This window comes from Prionailurus viverrinus, chromosome A3 (assembly GCF_022837055.1).
Source record: "Prionailurus viverrinus isolate Anna chromosome A3, UM_Priviv_1.0, whole genome shotgun sequence".
In the NCBI taxonomy this organism is placed as follows: domain Eukaryota; kingdom Metazoa; phylum Chordata; class Mammalia; order Carnivora; family Felidae; genus Prionailurus; species Prionailurus viverrinus.
In genome coordinates this window covers 132,425,933-132,453,922 of record NC_062563.1, presented here as the reverse complement: position 1 = coordinate 132,453,922, position 27,990 = coordinate 132,425,933, and the positions used below count along the sequence as shown (strand labels likewise).

The following is a 27,990-nucleotide window of genomic DNA, read 5'->3' as shown; positions in this document are numbered from 1 at the left end:
TGTTGTCACGTGAAATGGCAAGTGGTTGTCAAGCAGGAGCATTAACAGCACCGTTTGTCACCCGCACCTGGTCCCAGCTTACCTGGTAATGGGGCGGCCATCTTGTTGGCTTATTGCCTCCACCCAAAGGCAGAAGGAAACTTCTGGTATCCTGTGTGACAGGGGCTAGTTCTGCACCCCGGAGGGAGGCATGGCCAAAGTCAGGTGCTCACCCTCTTTTGAGCCCTGGGAGAGACCCAACACGCTTCTGAGTTGCACAGGTGCTCAGAGGTTTATCTCCCTTTTAAGGAGATTTACTCACATCCCAAAGGGGCAGAGAAGGAATTTATAATAAGTGTTGTATAGTTAGGGCTCTAAGGAAAGGGGAGAAAGGAAATGTTTCTTTCTCTCTGAGCGCACCAGGGAGGATTGCATTTTTTTTCTTGATTCGTATTGACCCTTATGCCGTTGGAGCTGCGATTGGACAGTGCCCTTCACCAGACTTGGGAGGGATGACGGCCGGAGAGAGAGGCTGGAAGGATACTGAGGAAGTGTTCCCCTGGACGCTGAGGCAAGGGAATAGTGCTCTGTCATCTCTGATATCCCTTACAGGGGCCTGCCGTCTTACTTATGTGCGATATGAATGCTCTGCCTTGGGTGAAAGGAACATTTAGCTCGGCTCTCCTGAGTCCAAGGAAACTGTGCGTCAATCCAGGAAATTGGCTTTCACTTTCTTGAGTGATTCCTTCCTGGGCTAACTGAACCCAGCCCATCATTTCAGCGTGTACTCAGCATGTCTTCTGAGGCCTCCCTCTGGGCCTCAGCACTCACTGGACACTGGGGGAAAAGAGGAGAAGAATACGAGTGTCTTCTCACACTCAAACTGGGGAGGCGGCCCCACATTTGCAGCACAGGACGTTCAGAGCTCCCCATCCCCCCCCACGCCTTTATTGTGCCCTCCCGCGGGACCCGTCGTCTGCCAAAAGTCTTCCCCATCCTGAGGCCCCAAACCTGATACTGTGTTTGTTAGCAGGCTCCTGAGGGTTCATCGCAAATAAAAATAATAGTGATTATCATTGTTATTACCGCAAAGCTCACAGAGTGGACCATGTAGGGTGAATCAGACATCACACTAAGTGCTCTAGATCATTTATTCCTCCAAACAGCCCCGAGAAACAGGTGTTTTGAGCCCAGTTTAGTAGAAAAGGAGACTGAGGGTCAGAGAGGGCAAATGTGCCTTCCCTGAGATCAAATACCTAGCAAGAGGTGAAGCAGTCCCGGCCCAGGTTGGAACCACTGCCCAGGGCGCCTCCTATTGGCCTCCGGGTGGACCCTGCCTTCTCTGCTTTTCGCTAGCGCCTCTCCGTGGCTCCTTTGAACATGTCTTGTTGCATACACACACACACACACACACACACACACACTCTCTCACTCACTTTGCTTGAGCTGGCTTGTATGGGTTTCACTGTATGGACAATTAGAAGAAATGTAAGTTATATGGTGGCCCTCGGCATGGGGGGCTGGGAGGGGGGAGGATGGGCTTTGCTAGAGACCGGCCGTGGCCAGGATTCGGGATGAAGGGAAGTAGATTGTTAGAGCACGAGTTCGTAGAAGTGATTGGACCGGAGAATCTCATGGGGGAGTTTTGCAACATAACCGACGCTGGGTTCTACCCTCAGAAACTGTGGTTAACGCATGTGGACTGTAGTCTGGGCATTCAGAGAGTTTTAAAAAAATTTTTTTAGGTTTATTTATTTATTTTGAGAGAGAGAGAGAGAGAGAGAGAGAGCATGGCAAGAGAGAGGGAAAGAGAATCCCAAGCCCGATGTGGGGCTCAATCCCATGACCTGGGGAATCATGACCTGAGTTGAAATCAAGAGTGGGACACTTAACTGACAGAGCCACCCAGGCACCCCCGCCGGGGGGCACCGAGAATCTTAATAGTTTCCCGGGTGATGCTAATATGTGACGAGTTTTGGTGGGAAACATTGCTTCAGAATATTAGGTGTGGGTTAGAACATCCAATTCCAGCAGGACGTTGTTTATTCTATGAACAAGAGACGAGACGGATGACTTTTCATGACTTGAAACCCTCTGAGTTTAGAGCTACTTTCCTCAAACAACCCCAGGTTCTAGGTCAACAATTAAAGAGGTTGTATTTAGGCTCGAGGCAACAAGCAGGTGCCAGTGTGGGTGACTGTAGGCCGCAGCGTTTGAATTCTGTGTGTTGACAGATGTTATCAATTATTGGCAAATCCAGTCAGTCCTTGTCTGCTTTCCTGTTTGTTTAGAGCTGACAAAGGATTGTATTCACTTAGCATCACAGATTTTATCTTAACTGGTAGCAAAGTCCCATGCACTGAAAAGCCCAGTAGGCGGGCAATTAACCCTGAGGTTGGCCCTGACCTCACCCCACTGTAATTGGCTTGCGTAGCGTCTTCTTTGAGGGAACCTGATTTCTTCTGGAGCCATCTGGATGTCACGGAAGTCAGTCACTGAGGTCAGAGGCTGAGTCGCTGTGCTTAGCTGTGTGGTCTGGGTTCCTGGAGGGGATCTGCCTTTACCACTTCCCCTGAGCCTAACTACCCACCCCCCCCCCCCATCTCCACATGCCATCCCGCTGGGAATTAGGGCTTCAACATAGAAATTTGTGGGAGGGGGAGGTGAACATTCAGTCCACAGCAAATGCATCTCTCAGTGGAACTCCAAATACGTTTCCTTCTTGGGTAGATGCACCTCGGACACACTCATATGGCCTTGCCAATGGTTAAAATATTGGGAGTTCAGAATTAACTGATTATTGGTCATTGTCCCCAGTTCCCTAAGTGGCCTTGTTTTATTCCTGCCACCTCAACCGCCCGCTCCCTTCCCCTCCTCACCTCCCTAATCCAGCTGGACTCTGCTCTGCCGTGCCTGGTGTCCATTCTGACTGGCACATGTTCAGGCCATTCCAAATAGTGTGACGATCATTCCTGGGGACAGACTGTTCACTGTAAGGCTGGGGAAGAGCCGGGAAGGGTGAAGTCTGTAAAAGTCCGCTCAGACATACGCACCTGGAGTTTCCGTCGCAGGCCACGACTTCCAAGGTGTGTGGGCTACTTTGTAGAGGTCAAAAAACCAAGATTCAACGGAGTACATTTGAAGAGCTAATTGGCCTTATGAAGCCATTCCCGTCTAGCAGGTAGAGAGGGGCCACACAAAATACTGTGGTTTTAACGGGGAGGAGAGTTGGGGCAAGAAATTAGCAAGAGAAAAGAAAGGATCGTTCAGGCTAGGCCACCTTCCCTTGGGGGAAGGACAGGGAGCTTTTAGTAGGTGGATTATCTCCTCTTCCCTTAGGGGCTGGAGAGGGTCTGTCTGTCTGACAGATCACCTCTTTGGTGCTGACCAGAAAATGCCAAATTTATTGGCTTAAAATTTCCACTCCTGGAGAGGTTGAAAGTGCACTTTCCTCTTGCTCTGCTGTTCTGGGGGCAAGGGATTCCATCTTGGTCTGGTGGCTTTCTTTTTAGCAATAGAGACCTTGGTCCTGGGTGCTGCAGGCCTCGAGGGGACCGGGAAAAGGGAACAAGGTACTAGTCCCGGCAAAAGCATCTTTCTGGCCCTAGCCTGGCTCATTAGGAATCATCCCCATTTGGCTAGAGGAGAAAGGATGTCCCAGCCCCTGTTGATTGCAGGGGACACAGGCCAGGAGCTCTGCCAGGCCAGTCATGGGACTTGCTGTGGCCCCCCTCACCCAAGGGAGGCCAGTCAGGAACTTCCTTCACCCCTGCACACACCAGCCTGTCCTGCACACGCGGTTCCCACGCCCACAGTTCTGCGCCTCCACACCTGGCCTAGATTAGCCCACGCGAGCGCCTGCTCAGGTCACCAAAGTCAGTTGAACCCTCTTCCTCGGCACTCGAGCAGGTCAAATCCCATGGCAATGTACAACCCTTCAGTTCCTGGCAGCCCTGAGCCGCGTGACAGTGTTTCGTGGGTTTTTGTGCCATTGGCCGCGATCACTACCCCAGAGCGTGCGCGCACCGGGGACGGCGGCTACGTCTGGCCTGGCGGCTGCGTCTGGCCTTGCGCCCCCGTGGAAGCCCCAGCACTCCACACAGGGCCTGGCGCAGGGTGGACGCTCAAGAAATGAGCATGCGTGGGTGGTGGCTGCTGTAGAGGGAGTGGGTGCGGGCCCCGCGGGCGGGTGGGCGCATCTCCCTCTGCCCCAAGCGCTGGGTTTTCCTTGCCTTGCTCTGTGTGCCTGGGTCCTGCGACCCTTCAACGGCTGAGCGCCCGCCTGCCAGCCCAGGGCCGGTACTGATGCTGCCCAATTCCTGTATCTGTTAGGGTGAACTGGGGGGCGTGGCCTCCAACGTCCAGGCGTGGCCAACTGTCAGCCTCTCCCCTTTCTCTCCCTGAGACTTCTTTTGCTCTCTTGGGTGCCTCAGCCCTAATCTGTGACCCTCACTCCAGTTTGGGGGGGGGGGGGGGTGGGCCTTTGTGATTTGGTTGTAGACATTTGCTCCCCTGGTTCACCATCCCCCTCCTCCTCCTCCTCCTCCTCCTCCTCCTCCTTGTGGGACCCGGGGCCTCTCCCGCCTGCTTCTTCCCCCATGAAACTTGCTGTGGTCGGTCCGCCCACCTGCACCCAGGGGACCCACTCGGTCTCCGGTGGATTTCCAGGCTGCTCAGTCTCCCGCCCTTCGAGGGGGTGATGTGCCACTGGGTGGTTCATGATCCCCCCTCCTGATTCTTGAGGCCCCCACAAGGGAAAGTCCATGAAGCCCCCTACCTCATCAGGCGCCCCCCCAGCCAAGGACTGCCCTTGGATCCCGAGGAGATCCCCTCCCTTCCTGAGAGCCCAAGTCGCCCTCTGGGGGGAAAATGCATTGTTCTCTCTTTAGTATCCCTTTTGCCCTGGGCACTTACTGAGCTAACTGGACGATGCCATTCTCCATTCTCCATTCTCGGTGCTGTCAGGAGACCAGTCATCTGTATACCTACTGACACTGTTTCCTGGGGTCCCGTGAAGAGGGGCATTCACCCCTCCTGCCACCCCCCCCCCCATCCCCTGTGCGAAGCCCTTTCCGTTGTGTGGATAACAAATCTGGAAAAGTTCAGAATTCCCAGGATAATACGGTTATTATCACTGGCTAAACGCCGGGAGGTTTCCAGCTAGAACAGGGCCGATTTGATCCCTCTCCTCGCAGACTGCCCAGCGAAACTGCACCATTTGAGGAACTGTCATTCTTCGGTGCTCTCTGCCTGTCCCTTCTAGGAGGGAGCCCAGCAGCCTGCTGAGTCCTGGAGCTGAGTGAGCTGGGCATTTTCTCTGGATCACAGAGGGGCCGAGCAAACACATCCTTCGGGGCGTCGCCACTCCCTAAGGTATGGGGTCTTCAGAATTTAAGAATCTTTCGGGTCAGCAACTGCGCCCTGAATTTTACACAATGGACTTTGCCATCCTCAAAGTGGATCTGCTTCCCATTTTCCAGATTTTGAAACTGAGTCTTTAGAATCAAGGATGTGTGTGTGTGTGTGCTGTTTGCCCTGGCTTCACTCAGCCCTTCCTTCTTCTTCCTCATCCCTGTGGTTCCTTCTCATCTTCCGAGTTGGGCTGAAGGCGGTAGGTGCTGGGATTGGCCAGGGGGATCACCTCAGCTCTCCTGGCTGAGTCACAGCTGGGTCACCAGCCCCAGGAGCTGACAACACAGCAAGGGCCCTCCCAGGGGGACTCCAGACAGGGCAGGATTGCAAAGTGAACCGTGAAATGGGATCCAGTGTGCGTAATCCTCTCTTCTGGAGGGCTTGTCTGAGAAGACTCCCCCCCCTTAGGCATTTGGCTGTTTAGATGTTGTGGCAGTAATGGGAATAGCAGGGGAAGTTCCAGGGCTCACTTGGGGTGACTTGGGGTGAGCCCCAACCCCACTCTGCCTCCAAGTTCCTCATTTGCAAAATGAGTGCTTTGGACTCGATTTTGTTACGCTTTCAGACCTCTAAGCCTCTAAATTTTAATAATTCAAGATTTATTTTAAGCAAGCTCTTCACTGAAGTGGCTTGGAGCTGGACCTTCCTTCCAGAAAGCCTTTCCAAGTCGCCTTGCTTCTTGACCCCAAGGCCAGAAGCTCTGGGAGGGTGGGGAGTATAAGAATGCTTCCTCCTGGGGGTCTGCCTGCCGCGGTGTGCATTCCGGACCGCCGTCTCCGAAACACATCCCTGTGGAGGAATCTCATCTGTAATCGATGACCCCCTTCGTAGCCCCCTCCTCCCAAATGCCCATGGCAAGGGCTCACCTGCTTTCCTGGGGACAGGCTGCCTAGATGGGAGTCCCCCTGAAGGCCAGCAAGAATGTATCCACAGGTGGCCAGCTGGAGGAAGACACATCACCTGGGCAAAGCTTCCAGGGCAGAGGACCCCATCTTCCATGTAGAGCCAGCCTGACTTCTGCAGTGATGCCTTCCCGACATCTCCCCTGGGATGGCTGAAAAGCATCTCAAGCTTCGAGTGGCCAAAAGCGCAGCCCTGAATTTCCTCCCAAGGCTGCTGCTGCGTCTTCCTTCTGCACCTCAGTAAAAAGCAGCATCATCCCTCGGTTGTTCAGGACCCAAATGGGGATTTCACCCTTGACTTGCCACACCCACCCCACCCATACATCGGTGGGTCCACGAGTTTTACCTCCCAAATATATTTGAAGTCTTTCCACTTCTCCTAACCACCCCACCCCTCGCATCAGTCTCAGCCACATCATCTCCTCTGGTTTCCTGTCGTAGTGTGCCCGCTTCTACTCTGGTCCTCTACACTCTATTTTCCATAGAGCAGAGAAGCGGTTTTAAAAAATGTAAATTAGATCATATAATTCACAGGTTTAAAGCCATTCTTGGGCTGCCTAAACTTCTTAGTTGGGCACAAAATCCTAAATGTTTGGTCTCTGCTATCCCTCCAGCCTCTCACAGAGGGCTGCCTCAGGACCTTTGCACTTGCTGCTTCTGATCTCTAGAAAGCTCTGCCTCCACATCTTTGTAGGACTCCGGTGTTTTCTTGTCGTTTACGATTTCTGTTTAACTGAGCCAGCCTGTGATCATCTGATCTACCTCTTTTTGCCACCCGATTATTTTTTTTTTTCATTATTTGTTCCTTGCTTTGTCTCCTTGTTGGAGAATGGAAGTTCCAAAGGGGCAGCGTCCTGTCTCTTGTTCTGAGCAACATTTCACGGTGTTTGGAACAGAGCTTGACAAGTATGCTTAGTGCATGGACGCAGCAGGGGTGCTTGTTCATTCGGAGAAAGGATGAAGGTGAACTTAGGTTGAAGAGCTAAGTGTAAATTGCAGTATGGTCAGTAAGGCTGACTGCCGCGATACGGTTGTAGAAACTAAGGTTCTGGGTCAGAACAGTTAAGGGACTTGCTTAAAGAGTAGGTCCGAGACGGCAGGCAGCCGCTAGGCCCTGGAGGTTTTTGGAGCGCTTTACCTGGCTACCGCGACAGCTGATGCACGCCCCCTGAATTCCGAGGCTTCGGGAACAGGTCATTCTAGCCTGGTGAATTAAAAGATGGGACTGTGGCTTTGGGGAGGATCATCAGAAACGTGGCCTAAAGTGCCGTGCCCACAGGAAAGCTAAGGTGGGCGGCGCAGGAGGGGCTGGCGGGTCCCAGCCTTCTTCCGAGGGAGGAGGCTCGGATCCCTGAGGCCAGAGGGGCCCTGAAAGCAGCAGAGCTGCTCGCGCGTCACGAGGGCCCTGGCGCGGCCCCGTTCGCCCCGCCCCGTCCCTCGCTCCGCCCCCGCCCCGCCCCTCGTCCCGCCCCCGCCGCCGCGGGCAGTCCTCGGTGACAGCGAGCGCGCGGCAGACAGAGAGTGTTTGCATACAAAGAAGGCCACGCGCGCTGGCGCCGCAAGGTGAGTAGACGCCTCCGCGCCGCCGCCCGCCGCTCGCCCAGCCCCAGGCCCAGCCTCGGAGGAGCTCGGGCCGCTACCGGGAGGGGCCGCAGCCTCGGGCTGCCGGGCCGGGCGGGGCAGAGCCCGGCGGAGAGTGGGCGCGCGCGCGCGCGGCGAAGCCGGAGCCGGCCGGGGGACGGTGGTGACCCGACGCCGGAGGACCGTGCTCGGTCCCCGCGGCCCTTTCTGGGGGACATGGTTCGGGGAGAGAGGCGGAGAAACAGGCCCGGGGCCCGGCGGCCTCGCGAGCATCCCTCGGGCCTTCCCTTTGGGTCGCCCGCAGGGCTGACCTTGACCCGCCTGGCGGACCCGAGGGGCGGCCCGAGGGGCGGCCGGACCTCGCTCTGTCCAGCGAGGACGGGTGGGTTCCATCCGTGTAGTGGGCAGCCCTGCCGTGCGCCCGGAACTTTTACGAAAATGTCCCCTGGGGCTTCGGATTCTTGCTCTGCAGTTGAGGAAACTGAGGCTCAGGGAAGTTGACCTATGTGCCCAAGGTCACACAGCTGCTAGGCGGCAGGTTGAACGGGGCTGGAATCTGGTTCTCGGATTACAGTTTGGTTCCTCCTCTGCCCGGCCTCTGTGCATCTTTCCTGCAGCCTATGGGTGCTAGGCCCAGACGGCTCTATCACATGCCCCTGCGAATAATTTTATTTTGGGGAAGGCCAGGAACATGTAGGATGCAAAGTAGTGGCTTAGACATAACTCTAAGTGCCATAGGCTAGAGTGTAGACAGCTGGCACGTAATTTATGTGCAGAGTAGTCGCTGAAGAAACCAGATGTCAACCCAGTGTTTGACCACCAAACAGGAAACTTGAATTAAAAACAATGGATTAACTCGGACAGTTTTTAGAACCTAACGGTTTCCCCAGGATAGTAGGAAGTATCTTGGAAAAGATGAGCTTGTAAAAGTTTTGTGTTTTTTTTTTTTTTTAAATCAGAGAAATGGCATAATGCATGTGAAATTTACAGTTTATCTTTTGTTGTATAATTTGGGTCTTAGGAATAAAAGTAAGTGAGGAATGGATAGTAATTGAGAAATTAAACACACAGTTTTTTTTTTCTTTTTTACCCCATGTTGGAAGATCTGTTTGTTCTACAGTTCTGTATTTTGATAATTCTTCATATTTGTCAACATTTGTATCCTTATCAAGCACATTTGCTTATGGATGTGTGTTTTGGAGCTTTTATTCCTGTTTGGATGTGGGGCTGTGTGGTGTTGGGGAGGGGAGCCAGGCCCCTGGCAGAACTTTGTGGATCTGGAGGCACAGGGTGCCTGTGAGGAGGGCTGTTTGTAGGGCTGAGACACTTGTGCCCGATGCTGGCCTCTGGGCCGCAAATCATCACTCTGGGGCCCCTCCCTCCCCCTCGGCCACCCCTCTCCTATTGTGAGTTGGCATCTCCTGGCTTCTCTGTCCTCTGGGTTCAAGGTCGCAAAGAAACCCACAGGGGACAGACTGATTTGGGCCAGCATTCAGATGGGGACAGGGGAGGGTTGTAGGGAGCTTTTTCCGGGGGAGACCTGGTGGGGTGGGCGGGGGTTGCATCATTTGGGGCCACTTTTGGAACACTTTCGAGAAACACCGAGAAGGCCGCAATCCAACTGGGACACTGAGGCTAGTGCCTTGACCTGTTCGCACCTCCGCATGACCAGGGCAGAAGAGTTTGGAGCTGTTGAGGTACTGATGAGGAACTCACGAGGTCCAGGTGGATCCGTGGTGCACTGTCAGCACTGGGGCGAGCCCCCTGGGAAGGGTGAAGTCACATTCTACATGTTCTTGAACTCTGACCTGGTTTATTATGGCGTAAGCCCACTCACTTAAAATCAGAATGGAATTTGTGAAACAATTCGGGCAAAGCCTAACTTAATTCTTTTTTTTTTTAAGGTTTATTTATTTATTTTTAAAAATTTTCTTTTTTAAGTTTATTTATTTTTGAGACAGAGAGAGACAGAGCATGAACGGGGGAGGGGCAGAGAGAGAGGGAGACACAGAATTCGGAAGCAGTCTCCAGGCTCTGAGCCATCAGCCCAGAGCCCGACGTGGGGCTCGAACTCATGGACCGCGAGATTGTGACCTGAGCTGAAGTCGGGCGCTTCACCGACTGAGCCACCCAGGCGCCCCAGGTTTATTTATTTTTGAGAAGGGGGGAGGGGCAGAGAGCGAGGGAGACACAGAATCTGAAGCAGGCTCCAGGCTCTGAGCTGTCAGCACAGAGCCCGACGTGGGGCTCGAACTCACGAACCCCAACCGCGAGATCATGACTTGAGCTGAAGTTGGATGCTTAAGCGACTGAGCCACCCAGCCGCCCCAACCTAACTTAATTCTTAATTTCTGGCAGCCTCCAAGGGCCCATTTGCTGGCCATTTCTGAAATGGGAGCTTTCTAAGCTGTGAGTGGAAGGTCTGGTGAGTGAGGGGCCCAGCGTCTACTTTTGCACCTGGCAGCCGGTCCAGGGTCCAGTTCCCGGGACACCAGGGCCCAGGCCCCTTGACGAGGGGGGCACCAGAGCCCTGAAGGCAGCCCCAGCCTCCTGATGTGCCCTTGGCCAGGCCCCTCCTTCCTGCGTCCCCTGCACTTCGCTGGGCGCCTCTTCCTCTTCCCTCCCCTCTCCCCCTCCCCACCTTTTATTCAGCAAATGAGAAGTGAGCCTGGGCTGGGGCTGGGCTGTGTGCAGCTGGGGTGTTGTGAAGAAGAGCTTCTGCCTCCCCTGAGCTCTGGGTCTGGGCATAGGCCAGTATTTGTCACAGCACCGTTGGTGACCCATTGGTCCTAAAAATCAGTTTCGGTGGCCCACAGACATTGAGAAAAAGTGAAGTAGGGCAGAAAAGAAGATAGATACTGTTTTGTGGAACTTGTTTTAGCTGTGGGGTGTGTGTGTGTGTGTGTGTGTGTGTGTGTGTGTGTGTGTGTGTGAGAGAGAGAGAGAGAGAGAGAGAGAGAGAGAGAGAGAGAGATTATGCGGTCCAGTGGAGAGAGGGAAGATGGGGGTGTGGGTGTGGTTGTGTGTGGGCGGGGAGGGACTGCACCACCCAGCACTGGCTTCCTCCTGGCCCACAGAAGTCCCTGCTTGGGGGGAGGATGGCCCAGGGTGGCCGTGCTTGTGCACTGCCCCCGCTGAGACGTGGGGAGGAAGGAAGGGAGCAGGCCGGCCCAATCTGGAGAGGAGCAGAGAGCTTTTCATGCCGGTGATCATGGCCACATCTCTCAACCCACCGACCAAGTTTTGTGATTCTTCCGACAACTTAGAACTTTTTGCTGGTACTGAATGCTGGGGTTTCCAGAACAAAGCAACAGGCGGTTAGAATGATCGTGGCTCTGTGTCAACTGCTCCCCGAGTGTGAGGTACTCTGCATTGCTCACAAAGCCGACCACAGACCCTATGATCGAGACACGCCTATTTGCTGGCTGCTTCTGGGACACCGTGAGCACATTTGCACCGCGCGCCTTGTTCCCGAAGGTCCCCCCTCCCTCTCCTTGGATATGTGTACTTTCTCTTTTTTGGTGAAATCTTTGTCTGCATTCCTGGCTCTCCCTAGGCATACCCTTTGGTTTTCAAACGACAGGATACAGTCAGTAAAGATCATGGGATAACAGGGCACAGCCGTCCAACGAGACGTTCTCCTTGGCCACTGCTCTTGCCGAGGATTCTTGCCAGTGAATTCTACCTCATCACAGAATGCTGCTGCCCAACCCTGGGGTTGCCTTTGTGCTCAGAGTTGTGGACAGACAGAAATGTACTACCACCCGAGAGTAATACCCTTCTAATCTGTGTGGATCTTAATCTACCGCATTCTTTGGCCCGGTCTTTTTTGGGAAGGTGCGATGTAAATCGTTAAGGCATGAGCCTTAATTCAGAGTCCAGGAATCCTTTGTGGCCACAGGATTAGCGCCTGGCTTTCATTTGGTGTATGCGCTTTGCAAAGTACTTTAACGTGTACCGAGGACGACTAATCCCGTGAGGCAGACGACGTCAGTCCCTTTTTACAGATACGAAACTGAGGCTGGCAGAGAGGTTAGTAATTGGCCCGTGGGCACAGGTTAGTAGGACCCGGGATCTAACTGACACCAAGCACCTGCCTCCAGGAAGCCTGCATTCTTATCCCCTGAGCTGTCGACGGCACATTTGAACGTCAGGTGATACTTAGCCCTTCCTGAACTGCTGGGGTGGAGTGGGTGGGTGTCCTACAGGAATAGAAGTCGCAAAGGCAGGACGTCCTTTCTGACCAACACACAGATGTTAGACGGAGAGCATTTGGAGGTGCGTCAGGAGAGGATGCGAGCCCCGTGCTTGGTCAGTGAGTCGAATGGTTAAGAGCCAGAGGATCAGGGTCTACGCCTGGAGCTGTCTTGCCCGGCACATGGGCCGCCCTGTAGTTTAGATGTCCCCGTCCCCTACTGTCTGGGCCTTTTGTGCTCCTTGGCAAGGACCCGCGAACACTCATCACATGGGATTATAAGATCCGGGTGTTGCAAAATCCCAGCTGGGGAGGAGGAGCCGAGTGGTCGCCCTTTGACCTTTCTGACCAAAGCAGCACCCCGCCCCCCCCCTCACTCCCTCATGTCTCAGCAGGTTCACTGACTGGGAGACCCTGACATTGGGTGGGCCAGGCTTTTCCATCCCTCACCCAGTTCTCTGACGTCATTAAGAATTAACGTCAAAGTAATACCTATGTGTTTAAAGAACACCCCCCAGAGGTGAGCCTGTGAACCTTATTTGGTGTGCAAATCCATCCAGAGTTTCTTTTGTTGTGTGCATCTCAGAATACGTAGGAATGAGGGGCGCCTGGGTGGCGCAGTCGGTTAAGCGGCCGACTTCAGCCAGGTCACGATCTCGCGGTCCGTGAGTTCGAGCCCCGCGTCGGGCTCTGGGCTGACGGCTCAGAGCCTGGAGCCTGTTTCCGATTCTGTGTCTCCCTCTCTCTCTCTGCCCCTCCTCCGTTCATGCTCTGTCTCTCTCTGTCCCCAAAATAAATAAAAACGTTGAAAAAAAAAAAAAAAGAATATGTAGGAATGTAATTCTTAAAAAAGCGGATTCATGTTGTAAATGTTTTTGTCCTCTTTCGCTCAGTTTATACCTTTTCATGTTAGTATTTGGGGAACTGCTCCCTTTGTGTGTGCATGTGTGTGGTGTTTTTTTTTTTTTTTTTTTTTTTAAGCAATCGTAATGATCTTCTGATACATGGTTTATTTAACCAGAGTCCTAGAGATATTTAAGTGGTTTCTAATTTTCTGGATAACAGTCAACACTGCCACGACCGTTTGGTACATGGACCTTACAGAAGTAGGGTTGCTGGGGGAGTATGTGCATAAAATGACAGATGGGGCCCCAATGTTCACCCCGCTTATTACCCACCAGCAGTCGGTGATCACTTGGTTTCCCCTGCTCTCACCAACCCTGGGGTTTTTACGAAATGCTCGAATTTTATACCATCTGAAAGACTTCCTTTGCATATCTTAACTTATGAATGGGGTTGAGTATCTTCTCATGTGTCATTGACCAGACGGATCTCTTTCTCTGTGAACCCTCTCTGTATCTTGTCCATTTGTTTTTCTGTACAGTTAGCGTGAGGCCACCTTCAACGGACATTAAGATTCTAGAGATGGGTGGTTATGAACGGGTGTGGCCAGGGGTTTTGCATTTTGGCAGACGTTCCAAGAAAGCAGAGTGTCTTGGCAAAGTTGTGCGGTGCGGAGAAAGATTCTGTCGATTGTGGGTGAAACGTTGATTTTCCTGATGTAATAACTAGGCAAGAAGTTCTGAGACCTCCTGCTGACCACGCGTTAGCCAACGGCTGCTTTTCTGGAACCACGTGAGACGGGCTGACTGATGCTTATGGGCATCTGTTGCGTGCCAGGAATTGTACAGAGTAGCTCCGGGGGGGGGGGGGGGGCGCACCTGCCCGTGGTGGGGGGCATCGAAGGAGGAGAAAACTTCCCGGGCCTTTGCTCTATTTCCTGCAGGGTATTAGCACCCTCAATCCAGACACGCTGCACACACCTGCCCCTCCCGCTGCGCCCTCCTTCCCGTGGGATCGCCTGGGAGCCGGCTGTCCCCTCCCTCTGGTCCTGCAGCTGAGCTGTGATGATCGCGGGCTCCGTGTGATCCGCCTTAATTCAGAAAGGGTCCTGGTGGGGGGACGCTCGGGCCAGCTGGCTTTTCCGCCTCATCACTTTTGTCAGCAGGTACTCGTGGTCCGACCTGCAAGCTTTTTAGAAGCATCTCCAGCTTTTCTGGCGAATTTTCTTTCTGTGGCGGGGAGTGTTTCCTGACGGATGCCGGCATGCCGGTAAAGGCCCCGATTTGCCTTTCATCGGTATGGACACACACAGGACTTGACGCTTGTTCAAGAAGCTTCTCGCAGTGCCATGCTCAGTCCAGAACTGGCAAGGAGGGAAGAGGTTGGCCGTGGAGAGTGCTGCCAGCGTGGTGGGGCAGGGGTGAAACATACGGATCTCGACCTTGGGGCTGGTATTCTTTTCTCTGCCTCTTTTTTTTTTTTTTTTGATTTTTTTTAATGTTTACTTATTTTTGAGATAGAGAGACAGAGCATGAACGGGGGAGGGGCAGAGAGAGAGGGAGACACAGAATCGGAAGCAGGCTCCAGGCTCCGAGCCATCAGCCCAGAGCCCGACGCGGGGCTCAAACTCACAGACCCCGAGATCGTGACCTGGCTGAAGTCAGACGCTTAACCGACTGCGCCACCCAGGCGCCCCTCCCCCCCCCCCCCCCCCCTTTTTTAATGCTTTGGGTGAAAATGCGCCCTCAGCTCCTAACCTCCCAGGTGAATGTGATCTTGGGCAGCCCCAGCTGCAGCACAATGTTTGTGTTTTCACAACGAGCTGGTCAGGTTTGGATTCTGGACACAGAGACAGAATGTGCTCAGAGAACAGCCCGGGTGGTGAATGGAGGCCCCCTGACTCCTCTGAGACCCGGCTGGGGTGCTGACAGCACCTTCCTCGCCTGTTAGGTGCAGGGGGTGCAGGGGGATAGTCACGTTGCTGTCCTCACATGGCCTCAGGACAACCAGGACAATGAAGAATGAGACATCCCCAGCCTTCAAGGACCTGTGGGGGAGAGAGCCCCAGGGAAGCAGATTTGACTGTATCTTTAAGGAACCGCATTCCTAACTAAAAGCCACATGACTTAAATACTACACAAGGGTGCTCACTCTCCAAGGCAGATTCTGCAGTTTTCAGAAAAGTCCTAAATGGGCATCCATATTCAGTTGTTAATTACTGAGCCAATTAAGATCTAAGACTTCCAGCTTCTCGGGGTTCCCCGGGTGGCTCAGTCGGTTAAGCGTCCGACTCTTGGTTTCGGCTCAGGTCATGATCTTACGGTTTGTGGGTTCGAGCCCCGTGGTGCTGACAGTGTGGAGCCTGCTTGGGATTCTCTCTCTCTCTCTCTCTCTCTCTCTCTCTCTCTCTCTGCCCCTTTCCCGCTCACACACATGCTCACATTTGGAGAGCAAATAAACAACAAAAAAAGAAAGGACTTCCAGCTTCTCAAGGACAGGGCTTAATCTTACCTGGTGTCAAACCCAGAGCCAGGTACACGGCGAGCATCTGCGTCCTCTCTGCCTCGTGATAGGAGGAATGATCCGTGTGTGTGTGTGTGGGGGGGGGGGGGGGGCGGTATTGGTTGGTCACTCACCTGTCCTCAGAGACACCTTTCTGACATTTAAGGTGGATCAGGATAAAAGGATGAGGGGGCGATTTTATCCGCGGGTATTCAGACTTGACCAGTAAAATCTTGCCCTTTTTCTCCTTGAACTCAAACGGAAGGAACCCCTTTCTGGGCTCCCGCTTCACCCGTGTGCCCCCCACCCCCGCCACCGCCCCGGGACATGGCAGAGGGTGAGGCTGGCCTGCTGCTCCTGGACCGACTGGGAAGCACAGGTGTATCTGTGGAGCAAGCAGACCAGTCTCCCAACCGGGCACCAGCTTAGGAGAAGGCAGTGTCCTACTAGGATGGACCGCCGTGGGGGAGCTCTGGCCTCACCGTTGGCGAAGCGGACATATCTGCATCTACTGCGCCTTACAGCTTCCTGCGTATGTCCCTTGAAGTCTGCGTGTGCGTCTCTGTACAGAGATACGACTGTCCAGTGTTTTGGGAGGTTTGTAGGGTGGTCCCAAAGTCGGATACAGACTTCTCCTGGATTCGGACGTTCCTTCCGCCCCTTACCTGCATCGGGACCCAGAGCAACTTACATACATAAACTCCACAGTTCAGTTTCCTTCTCTGCGAGATGGGAAAACTCTGTTTCGCACCATTGTGAGGAAGGGATACGTAGTTTAAACTCTGTTATTATCGCTGTCTGAACAGCGTACCAGCCTTCATGGTAGGTGACAATGGACTGTGGTTTGTGCCACGCTGGTTCGCTGCTGTACTGTCTTTGCCTGGTGTTGCCAGTAAATTCTGGGTATTTAGGAGCCTCTCAGGTGGTTCTCCTTTGGCCAAAGTAGCCGGCAGGCTGGGGACTGATTAAGTTGTCAGTGTCCATTGGCCCTTGAGAGCAGCAGTTCTGTGTCTGGGTAGAACCTGCTGCTGCTCAGAGGAACAGGAGCCCGAGGCTTCACCCCAGGCTGATGCTGAGTCGGTTCCCAGTCACGAAGCTCCCGGATGTACCGTAAAGCCAGATTCCACAGGTGTTCCTTGGGCACCTGCCACGACGATGTGTGTTTGGCCTGTGTGCACGGGCAGTGGGTCAGGGGCAGGCTGGTGCCAGGAAATGATGAATCATTCTGTGGGGGGAAATGCTAGAGAAGTCTTCCGACAGAAAGAAAGGTGTTTTGACCTTCTAGTCCTTGAGGGCCACGGGGGAAGGCTTAGAATTTACCTCCCGGGAGACCCTGAGATGAGGTTGCTGAAGAGGGTGTGAATGGCGAAAATACCCCCTTGAGAGCCAACCGCAGAGTCCGACTGGTCTAGTGACTTACTCGGGGAGGTGGTGACAGTGAGTCACGTTTGCCACCTGTCCTCTAATGGCAGAGGGTTTTCCTAAGTTATCTTGTTTCACGCTCATGATGGTGAGGTTCCATCAGAGATGCTTGCTCCCAAGCACAAAGCTCACAAATTTTGCAGGAGGACAATCAGGTCCGACCATCTGACCCTATATTTTGCGCAGTTCCTATTTCTCAGACTTTTTCTTTTTTTTTTTTTTAATTTTAGAGAGAGAGAGAGAGAGAGAGAGAGAGAGAGAGAAAGAGAGAGAGAATGCGAGCAAGACAGGGGCAGCAGGGGAGAGAGAGAATCCCAAGCAGGCCCCATGCTCCACGTGGAGCCCTACGCGGGGCTCGATCCCAGGAACCGTGAGATCCTGACCTGAGCCGAAATTAGGAGTCGAACGCTCAACTGATTGAGCCACCCAAGTGCCCGTGTTTTTCAGACTCTTCTCCTTCCTGTGTCATGGCCTGTTTGTGGACAAGAAATGTCTTAGAGCCTGTTATTTGAATGCATTTGCAGTGAATTTTGTTTGCAGCATTGTCTTCATGAAGTTTATGTACCTGGGAGCCAACAATTCTCATTCTTTATTTCTTCTGGTTTGTAAATTTTAGCACTTTCCCCCTCATTCCCAGAGTTGTCAGGCTGCTGCAGAGGTGATCTGCCCGGGTGGAATGTTTTTGTGATGGGACAAAACAAACAAACAAAAACAACCCAAACCCCTACCCCCACCAACCCTTGGTTTCTTGCTTGGAGTGAAGACTTGATTTCATGGTGTTGCCGTGAGCAGGTCACAGAATTATCAGGTTAGAGCCCCATCAAATTCTTGAATTCTCTCCACAACGTTTTTGCCACATGGTGGTTTAGACTCTTTGGTGAGACCACCACTGATGGTGAGCTCAGTCCCTCTAATGAGCCAGTTTCCTTAGAAGCCTGGTCTCACGGATTGTGCCCCCCGGCTCTGGAAGGTCCTGTCCGTAATTCTGACTTTAATTGCGATCTATGATCGTCTGTACAGCACTGGGTACCCTGTCCACCGGGGCTGAATATTATGTGACATTTAGATCTGTTTTTCCAAAGCCACACGGCCGATTTTCTTTAACTGGGTCTCACCCATTTATACCGGTTTCATGCACCGAGATTGGGAAGCAGCACTACGTGGAGGAGAGCAGGGGAGTCTCGGGGTTCAGCTTGGGCTCCCGCCCTCACTTTGCTGCTGGCCGTGCTACTCTGAGCATCTCACCAACCTGGTGCCCTGGGTTCTGCATCAGAAATGGGGTAACTGGTGTTACCCATTGTTGTTGTTGTTGTTTTTTTTTTTTGTCTTTTCGTTTTAATTTTTTTTAATGTTTATTTATTTTTGAGATAGAGACACCAAATGTGAGTGGGGGAGGGGCAGAGAGAGATGGAGACACAGAATCCGAAGCAGGCTCCAGGCTCCGAGCTGTCAGCACAGAGCCCGACGCGGGGCTCGAACCCATGAGCCGTGAGATCATGACCTGACCCGAAGTCGGCCGCCCAACCAACTGAGCCACCCAGGCGCCCCTATGCTTTTGGGTTTTGTGTTTTATCTGTTTGGCTCTAATATAAGTACCACAGTAGTTTCTAATTTAGGGAAAACTGTCTGGAAAGACGTTATTCCCATAAGATGTCATAGCCTCAGAAAATTAGCCTCAGAATATCTTCTGGAAAGCTAGAAGATGCCCTGTTTTAAAAAAAAAAAAAAAAAAATATATATATATATATATATACATATATGTATATATATACACATATACATATAAAATATATACATATATATAAAAAATATATATAAAGTATACAAATAACATTGAATATGTATTTATATGTGTTTATACATTTATGTGTATGACATCTTATATGTTTCTTAACCTCCGAAAACCCACAGTAGAGTCTGGAGAACCCTCGTTTGGCCAGACGATGTTTATGTGGGGTTTGGCTTATGTGTCCTCAAAATACCACTGAAATAGGCCATGGGATCCTGTTTCACGTGATACACGAAGCCCTGTCGGGTGAAGCAGCCATTTGCCGAGTTTTGAGATGAAAACCACTAGACTTCACAGGGATTCGGTATGGGGTGAGTAAGGAGCAGGTGTCTCCAGCGTGCCCCTCTGTCCCACTGGATGCGTAAGCATTTTGTTTTGTGTTTTTACAGGTGGTACTTCAGTTATGCTTGAGGTAGTTAAGATGCTTTGTTCTTCAAAACATTCCCCTCACTGCCCGACCCGGAGTGGTAGTGACCATGGGGGAGGAGGACGGTAATGAGATTGACGAGCCGGTGAAGGGACGGAGTCCATCTCAGGCTGGCTGGTCTGGCTTCCTATCTTGAGGGAAATCAGATTACCTTCTTCCTTGAGCCTTTCACTTTGAACAGATCCGAGGAAGTGAGATTGGCGTCCAGCTCGTCTGTTCTTGGGTTCTCCCAGTATTTGCCCAGCGCTTATTTAGAGGAAATCCTGGAAGAGGAGAGATAAAGAGCCATGGATTCCACCCCCCCCCCCCCGCCCCCCGACTTGCCTGCACCCCTCACTCAGCCAAGCAGAAGCTGGGGGTGAACCGGGCGCCCCCCTCCTCCCCTGAAAGGCTGTCCCGTGCCTCCTGGGTCCAGGCAAACATTATTCATCTTCCTGAAATGACTTCTGGTTGGTACAGTGTTCTCGCTCACCCCCTTTTAAAATTGTGGTGACGTACACGTCACAGAAAACGGGACTGTCTCAGCCATTTGCAGGTGTGCAGTTCAGAACCTTCGTATAAGGACTTTCACCCTGTTGGCGCGTCCATCCCTCCCTCCAGCTCCAGCTTTTGTTTCTTACTAACTCCCCTTCCCTCCTCCCTGAGGCCGAGGGTAATAATCACTCTTCTACTTCCTGTTTCTAGGGATTTCCGTGCTCTAGGGACTTTATGTGGGCGGAATCGTACATAAGGCATTTGACCTTTTGTGATTGGCTTATTTCACTTAGCGTGATGTCCTCAAGGTGTATCCACGTTGTAGCAAGTATCAGAATTGCCTACCTTTCTAAGGCTAATACCCCATTGGATGTATACACCACATCTTGTTTATCTGTTCATCATCCATCAAGGGACACTTGGGTGGTTTCCACCTCGTGGAACCATTGAGATAACGCGTCTGGGAACGTGGGTGTGCAAGAATCTCTTTGAGACCCTGCTTTTGGTTTTTGGGGATCTATACGTAGAAGTGGAATGGCGGGGTCATATGGGAATTCTGTTTTTAACTTTCCGAGGAGCTGTGTTCTGTACTGTTCCATACACAGCGCCGCACCGTTTCGCATTCTGACCAACAACACACATAGATTCCAGTTTCTTCCCAGCCTTGCCAACCCGTGTTTTTCCCGTGTTTCAGATAGTATTCATCCAAGCAGTCCCCTTCCTAAAAGATTCTCCGTGGTTGGTTAAGACAGTCCCTGTAGACACCGAGGAGCATATTGCCAGGTGGGGCCACGATCCTGTCATTTGCTAAGAATTGTGGAACAGGCTCCCTGCTTCCAAATGGAGATATTTTCCGATCTGCAAATACGTTATTCAATAGAAGGGGTAGCTGAAGATAGCAAAGTAACTTCCGGTTATTTGTGGTGGGAAAATTACACCACGCACGAAGGGACGATCGCAGGACCAGGAATCAGGCCGTCGGGGTCCCGCTCCGTCTCTTGGAGACGGGGAGCGCTGCCTGGCGCCTTCCGTGTCTGGGCTTCTTTCTGTCAAACGAGGTGTCGGAATAACAACCCAGGGTCCTGCCACCTTCGAAATCTTCAGATTCTGCACAACAGCCTTGAGTTTGCTCGCTGACACTGGGGAGGGAAGCTTTGTTCTTGAGGACGGGAGAGCAGAGCACCATTTAGTCTGAATTATTGAAGATGCCCTTTCAGGCTTTATCTTCAGGCCATCGGAGCTCGCAGGTCACCCAGGCAGATGTCCTCGTCTCACAAATGAGGAGCTGGGATGCCGACATGTGGGAGTACCATCCAGTTACGAGCATTCCGTTTGTTGGGAATACGGCATGCTGGCCGGTGGGTCCCCGGCCGCGTGAGCAGGGGCAGGGGCAGGGGCGCGGGTTGGGGGCCTCGATGCAGGGAGGCGGTCGCCTGTCCCTCAGGGACCAGCAGGGCCCACGGCTGAGGGTGATGAAGCCGGAAGGGGCCAGGGAGAAGGGAGGGGGACTGACAGAACCAAATCAGAGGTCGCCTCCGAACCCAGGCCTGTGACCTTGGGCGTTTGCCTCCTTGCACCTTTGCTTGTCCTTAAGTTTCCTCGTCTGAAAGGCCTCGTGTCTACGGCGCTGTTGTGGGAATCACTCGAGCACCTGGTCACGTGAGAGAAATCGTACAAAAATGTTCATGCTGCTTACGCTTGGCTATAGAGTTAGAGGTTTACCCCTCTCGGTGAGTCCTGCATGTTAAAATCTACATTGAACATCGAGGTGGTGTTTTGTTTTGTTTTGTTTTGTTTTGTTTTGTTTTGTTTTTTGTTTTGGTAAAATGATTCCCTAGAAGAAATATCAGGGTTCTTGGCCCTGGCTGGCTCAGTTGGAAGAGCCTGTGACTCTTGATCTCGGGGTCATGAGTTCGAGCCCCACCTTGGGCATAGGGCTTCCTTAAAAAAAAAAAAAAAAAACCCTTTAAGAGAACAAAACAGATGCACCTAAGGGAAGGGAAACAAAAAGAATATAAAAACAGGGAGGGGGGCAAAACAGAAGAGACTCTTAAATATGGAGGACAAACTGAGGGTTGCTGGAGGGGGTGTGGGAGGGGGATGGGCTAAATGGGTCAGGGGCATTAAGGAACCTACCCCTGAAGTCACTGTTGTACTATACGTTAACTAATTTGGATGTAAATTATAAAAAAAAAGATTAAAAAAATGAGAAAAAAATAACTAAAATCTTTAAAACAAACAAACAAAAAAACCCTACAACAAAACCAAGGTGTATCCGGGTTCCAAGGAATCCTTTTTTTCCGCATTGTTCGTCTCCAGGAACGGTCCCCTCTCCCCTGTTACACGAAGTCAGTTAGCTTGCACGGCTACACAGATTTAGAAATCATGCCATTTTCTACTTTCGCGTCCACGTGACTTGCGTTAGCCGTGGGTGCCGGGCCGCGTCACGCAGACCCCGTCTACGGGAGGCTGGCCCGAGCGCGTCTCCGCATGTGTGCACGGAAGGGTCTGCTCGTCTCTCTCTGGGGGAGACGGGTGGTGGCGATCCAGAGGGTGCCACTTAAAATTGTACAGTGAGCCAGTCGGGGCTTTCTTGCGCTCTTTTCTCTGGAGGTTTTGTTCGTTGCTGTTAGGGTTCTGGCCTGTTCTAAGTTGGCCCTAAAGCAACAGTTCGTGTTTGCCCCCTGCCTGCAGGGCTTTTGGCCAGCCAGCATTGAGCCTCGGTTTCCTCATTTGTAAAGCGGGGGGTTGGGGTGCTGCTCTCACTTCCACACGTCACAGGAGTTGAGGTGAGGCTTATGAAAGGTAGTTTTTGGTTTTGTCACTTGAAAAGAGAAGGCTTGGTCCTTGGCCTCCGGGACAACCTGGCTTCGCCAAGTGACAGGAAAAGCACAGGGCCAAGTCAGGGACACATCAGGGCGAGAAAGTTCATAGAACCGAACTGCGCGAACAGGTCAGGGACAGGCGTGCGTACTCAAGGTCGTGGTCGCCGGGATCATTGTCAGGGACCCGAAGATGGGTGGGCTCAGCGTGGTCCCTCACACCCCCATGGAGGGTGGGTGGTCACCTTGACGAATCGGGGCGTGGTGGGTGGGAGGGAGGGTGAGGTCTTGGGGTCCAGCCATTGGAAGTCACAACGTGCAAACCCTCCATGCTCAGGTGGTGAAGCCACATGGCCTCAGGAGGCCCGGTCAAGTGCACAGAGAGGAGAGGGGAGCGCAGGTTGGTTTGACCGGGCCTTCGCTTGAGGTCAGCAAAGCCGGGGAAGAAGGGACCTGCAGGCTGGCAAGAAGGGAGCCCCAAGGGAGCTGCATCCTGAGGACAGGTACCCCGGGTGGGGGGGGGGGGGGGCGCAGTCACCTCTGAGAGCACGAGGCCCGGGGAGGCAGAGCCAGGAGGAGTGGGTGGCAGACGATGGCTGCAGGGTTGGCTCCCGAGGGCTGTGGGCCAGTCTGTGAGTCACATCGGGGCACGCGACGGGGCCAGACCGTGGAACCGGAGGGTGGGCTTTGCCGAGGTGGGCAGGTGGGCCGGTGAGGACCAGCACTGAGGCGGCCGTGGGAGCCCAAATATGGCACCAGCTCACGGCCGGGCCCCTGGACCCGAGCATGTCCGGCTGCCTCTTTGTGGCCTCCTTTCAGGCCGGCGTCTTGTCTGCACCATCAGCAGCAGCCGCCACTTAGCCTTCCAGCCTCTGGCTTTTTCTGGCCAGTCTGCACGTCATTATCATGACACTTCCTTGAAATCATGGATCGAATCATCGTTTTGTCGTTCCCAAATCTGCGGTGGCTTTGCGTTGCCACCTAGAAACGTCCGGACCTCCCAGCGGGGCTTAAACTCTTCATCTTTTCCCTGCATGTCCTCTGTCACGGGCACAGCACCCCCTGCAGGGCTCTGGTCCACCTTTTCCCACCTCCCTGCCCTGGCGTGGCCCCTCCGCCTCCCTGGGTCATGGCCCTTAGCGTCTGCCTAGAACAGACATAGCAGTGACATATTCTAGTTCCTTGTGTTTTACTTCTGTCACCTTCATGAGCCTGTGGGTCCCTTCAGGGGACAGGGACTTGGTCTTTTTTATCTCTGCGTCCCCGCCACCAGGCCCCTTGTAGAGGAGACGCCCGGGTGTTTGCTGACCGGACTTCAGTTGATTAGCTGGGCAGACAAACCAAAGTAGTTCGAATGAATGTCTCCTGGAGTCATGGGCCAGAGTCAGATAGGCAGGCCAAGACCGGAATGGAAGTTGTTCTAAATAAAAGTCATTGTTTTTCCTTCTCAAGTGAAAACAGCCACTTTTTTCGACTCATATTATTGATGATCTGTTCTCTTTGGCATGGGGGGGGGGGGATAGATACTATGAGTTAGCAAATACACTCTCTTCTCGAGAGTCTTGAGATTTCGTGTGTAAAACCTACACGTGACGACAGAGTGAGGCTGGCAGGGGCCGTAAGGGTGCCGTAAGCAAGAACCGTAGGCCCAGAGGGGAAGAGCCCAGTGCTACCAGTTGGGGTTCCTGGGGCCGCTGCCGTGGAGGTTTGTGGGCTTGCTGACCGGGTCGGGGGTAGGTGGATAGCGGGCTCATTCCGGTGGACCAAGATGATGTGAACAAGCTGTGAAAGTCACACGTGTAAACACATGTGTTTGACGTGACCGTGAGCCCATTTGGACTGACTCTAGAGAGATGGCCTTCTCTGAATTAATTGTTTGTGCGTCTGTGTGTGTGTTTGTGTCTCTGTTTTCCAGACTCAAACCATGAATTACGTTGGGCAGTTGGCGGGCCAGGTGTTCGTCACCGTGAAGGAACTCTACAAGGGCTTGAATCCTGCCACCCTGTCTGGATGTATTGATATCATCGTCGTCCGCCAACCCAACGGGAACCTTCAGTGTTCCCCTTTCCACGTGCGCTTTGGGAAGATGGGGGTCCTGCGCTCCCGAGAGAAAGTGGTAAGAGTGTAGGGCCCGGTGACCTGGGGTACAGTTTCTTTCTTCAGAGAAAAATCATCGTGTTTCTGTCTGTACACAGAGCTTTGGACCTCTGGGATCGTGGCTTCCCACTGGAAGGGGCTGGTCACTGAATTGACAAGTGTATTATCTCCAACTGTGGTGTTAAATTGCTCCAAAACGTAGTGGCAAAAACCAGCTACTTATTAAGCTCGTGGGTTCTGTGAGTCAGGAATTCAGACCAAGCGTGGCCAGGCTGGGGTTTCTCTGCCCTCTGCCATCTGGAGCCTCGGTTGGAGGACCCACTCCAAAGATGCGGTCACTCACATGGCTGGTGGCCCCTCGGCTGGGCTCTCAGCTGAGAGCGTTGGCCAGAATGCCCACATGTGGCCTCTCCATGTGGCCTGGGTGGCCGCACAACACGGTGGCTGGATATAGGGTGAGCATCTCCAGAGGAAAGGAGCCAGGTGGACCCTGCCTTCTTCTGACCCGGCCTCGGGAGTTCCACAGAGCCACTTCTGTTGTGCTCTGCTTGCTGGGCACAATCGCAAGCCTTCCCGGGCTCAGGGGCGGGGGGGGGGGGGGGGGGGGGGGGGGAGGGGCAAATAGACTCCACTTCCGATGGCGGAGAGCACATAAGCCTGGGTTGATTGATTGAGGTTTGAGATTGTGAGATCCTTCGGGGATGTATGTGATTCAAAGATGTGTATGTAGAGACACGGCATCCCCCATGAGGTTTCCTGTGGCGGTGGGGTGTGTTTTTCCTTCAGGTTGACATAGAAATCAACGGGGAATCTGTGGATTTGCACATGAAGTTGGGAGACAATGGAGAAGCGTTTTTTGTTCAAGAGACTGAGAGTGATCAGGTAAGGAAGGCTGGGCGGTCAGTGTTACTTCCTAGTTTTGAATTTCGAGCAGTGCTTATCTAGAGGACGCAGCGGAAGTTTGTGTGGCGAAGTAATGCTCGTGCTGGGTGGTGTAGACCATCACGGCAGAGAAGGGCGGCTGTTTCCCTATACCAGGGGTTTTTGCGCCAGACGGGTGGGTGTGTGCTATGTCCACACAAGGCTCACCGGTCCTGCTTCTGCGTGCGCACCGTGTCCAAGGAGACGGGAACCAAAGCACATCCAAGTGTTGTCCAAAGCATACAGCTTACACTGGTGTGTCAAATCCCAGAGGGCTGACTGTTCTAGTTTCTGTTTAGTGAGTGACCAAATCCCTTGCATTTTTTATTAAAGATTTTAACAGCTCTGTTAAGATACAGTTTGGGTACCAGATGATCTATCCATTTCTAGGATACGAGTCCGTGGCTTTCAGTATTGTCTCTTGTACGTGCAACTGTCACCAGTCAATTTCAGGACATTTTCATCACCCCACAAAGAAACCCTGTACCCGTTAGCCATTACCTGCCTATTCTCAAGCCCCCATTCCTGCCTGAGCTCTAAGCAACCACCCTGCCTTCTGCTGGTATAGGTTTTCCTCTTCTGGACTTCACACGAATTCAGTCTTACAACATGTTGTCTTTTGTGCCTGTCTTCGTCCACTTTGCATGTGTTCCGAGTTCATCCATTCTGTAGCCCGTATTGGCGAGATAACAGCCCGTTGTATCCATGTCCCCCATTTTGTGTATCCCTTCGTGCCCTCAGGGACACGTGGGATGTTTCTACCTTTTGGCAGTGATGAGTAATGTTGCACCTTCGTGTGGACATACATTATCATTTCTCTCGGGTGTGTACCCAGGAGTAAAATTGCTGTGTCACGTAGCAACTCTGTGGTTAGTGTTTGAGGAACTCCCAGACCGTTGTCCAAAGCTCTGCACCGTTTTACACTCCCACCAGAAGTGCAGGAGAGTTTTGATTTGTCCGCATCCTCATCAACACTTGCCGGCTGACCGATTCCAGCCGCCCTGGGGGGTGTGGAGGGGTGCCTCCATCTGGTTTGCATCTCCCTGATGACTAATGATGTCGAGCATCTTTTCACGTGCTTATTGGCCGTCTGTATATTTCCTTTAATGTGTATTTTCTAAGTTTATTTATTTATTTGGAGAGAGACGGAGACAGCGCAAGTGGGGGAGGGGCAGAGAGAGAGGAAGAGAGAGAATCTCAGGCAGGCTCCGCACTGTCCACGCAGAGCCCGATGCAGGGCTCGTACCCACAGACCGTGAGATCATGACCTGAGCCGAAACCAAGAGTCGGACGCTTAACCGACCGAGCCACCCAGGTGCCTCTGTATATCTTCTTTAGAGAAATGTCTACTCAGATCTTTTTTAAATTGGGTTTTGGTCTTTTTATTATTGAGTTGTTGAGAGTTCCTTATATGTGCCTATTCGCTTTCTTGATGGTGTCCTTTGGAGCACAAAACTTAAATGTCGATGAAATCCAGTTTATCTCTTTCTGTTTCCTTTTGTTACTCCTGCTTTCGGCGTCCTAGCTAAGCATCCTTTGCCAAATCCAAGGTCATGAAAATTTACCGCTATGTTTTCTTCTAAGACAAACCACTTTTCAACTCTTCCCTTCATCGAGAAAGCCACCTTGAGGGATCCTGTCGTGATTCCTCAGTACAATCCACTTAGACGAGGTCCTTTACAGGAAGATAGCAGCTTTATGGGAAAGGAGCAGATCTCAACAGCTCCAGGCTTTAACGCAAATGCCCGTAATTTCAGTTTCAGAATAAAACCGTCCCAGGCTCTGTCCCCACCCAAAGGTGTGACATGAAAGGAGGACCAGCGTCCTCATCCCATACCCTTCATCCCTTAATAACCCCAGGCAGCGGGGGGAGGGGAGGGTTGGGAGGAGGGGCAGGAGGGGGGAGTCCCTGCCAATCTTTACCTTCCTATTCAAAGGGAAGGCTCTGAGAAGCATTAATTCGGAATTACTGATTCTTTCCATCTCAGATGGATACTTGCATTTTACATTTCTGTTGTCCCTCAGCTCTGGACAGATTTTACACTGTGAGAGTTGAAGACGCGTTTGGGGCGAGGCTGTCATGGAAGGTGCAGACCCGGGGGCCTGCTGTGCTGGCCTTGAGGGTGCCTGTGGGTGGGACGGGGCTTCGGAGGCCAGAGTGCGTTCTGCCCCTCACGCCTGCCTCTGGCGACCCCTGGAAGGCCGCTGGAAGCCCGGGAAGCCTGCGTCCCTCATCTCCGGATTGCCCCAGGATGCGGTCTCCCCCCGCAACCTGCGGCGATCTGCCTCTCCCCTATCCAGCCTGTGGACCCTTCTTTGCTCTTAACCCCATCTCAAGGCCGTCCACATTTCCACTTTGGCCCACTGCGCGGCTGGCTGAGATGACCTCTCCCCTCCCAGCCCAAGGCTTCGGCCCTGAGATGTTCATTGTATATGTGCAGCACATCGGATGTTCTCTAAACCTCTTTGGGAGAGAGAGAGAGAGAGAGAGAGAGAGAGAGAGAGACAGAATCTGAAGCGGGCTCCAGGCTGTCAGCTCAGAGCTGGAGGCGGGGCTCGAACTCACCAGCTGTGAGATCATGACCTGAGCTGAAGTCTGATGCTTAACCGACCGAGCCACCCCA

At 52.7% G+C, this 27,990-nt stretch overlaps 1 protein-coding gene across 8 annotated transcripts in view; it reads left to right on the top strand.

Annotated features, from left to right (window-relative positions):
- Positions 1 to 27,990, top strand: part of LPIN1 (lipin 1) — a 129,687-nt gene that overhangs the window by 52,617 nt on the left and 49,080 nt on the right. For 4 of the 8 annotated variants that reach the window (XM_047853011.1, XM_047853005.1, XM_047853004.1 and 1 more), the window contains 2 exons: positions 24,264 to 24,464; positions 25,232 to 25,327. In XM_047853011.1, the coding sequence (XP_047708967.1) occupies positions 24,264 to 24,464; positions 25,232 to 25,327 (297 nt within the window). Of the gene's footprint in view, positions 1 to 5,242; positions 5,353 to 7,772; positions 7,857 to 14,271; positions 14,294 to 14,341; positions 14,364 to 24,263; positions 24,465 to 25,231; positions 25,328 to 27,990 lie in introns of those variants that run through there. The other 4 variants (XM_047853008.1, XM_047853009.1, XM_047853006.1 and 1 more) reach the window with 4 other exon arrangements.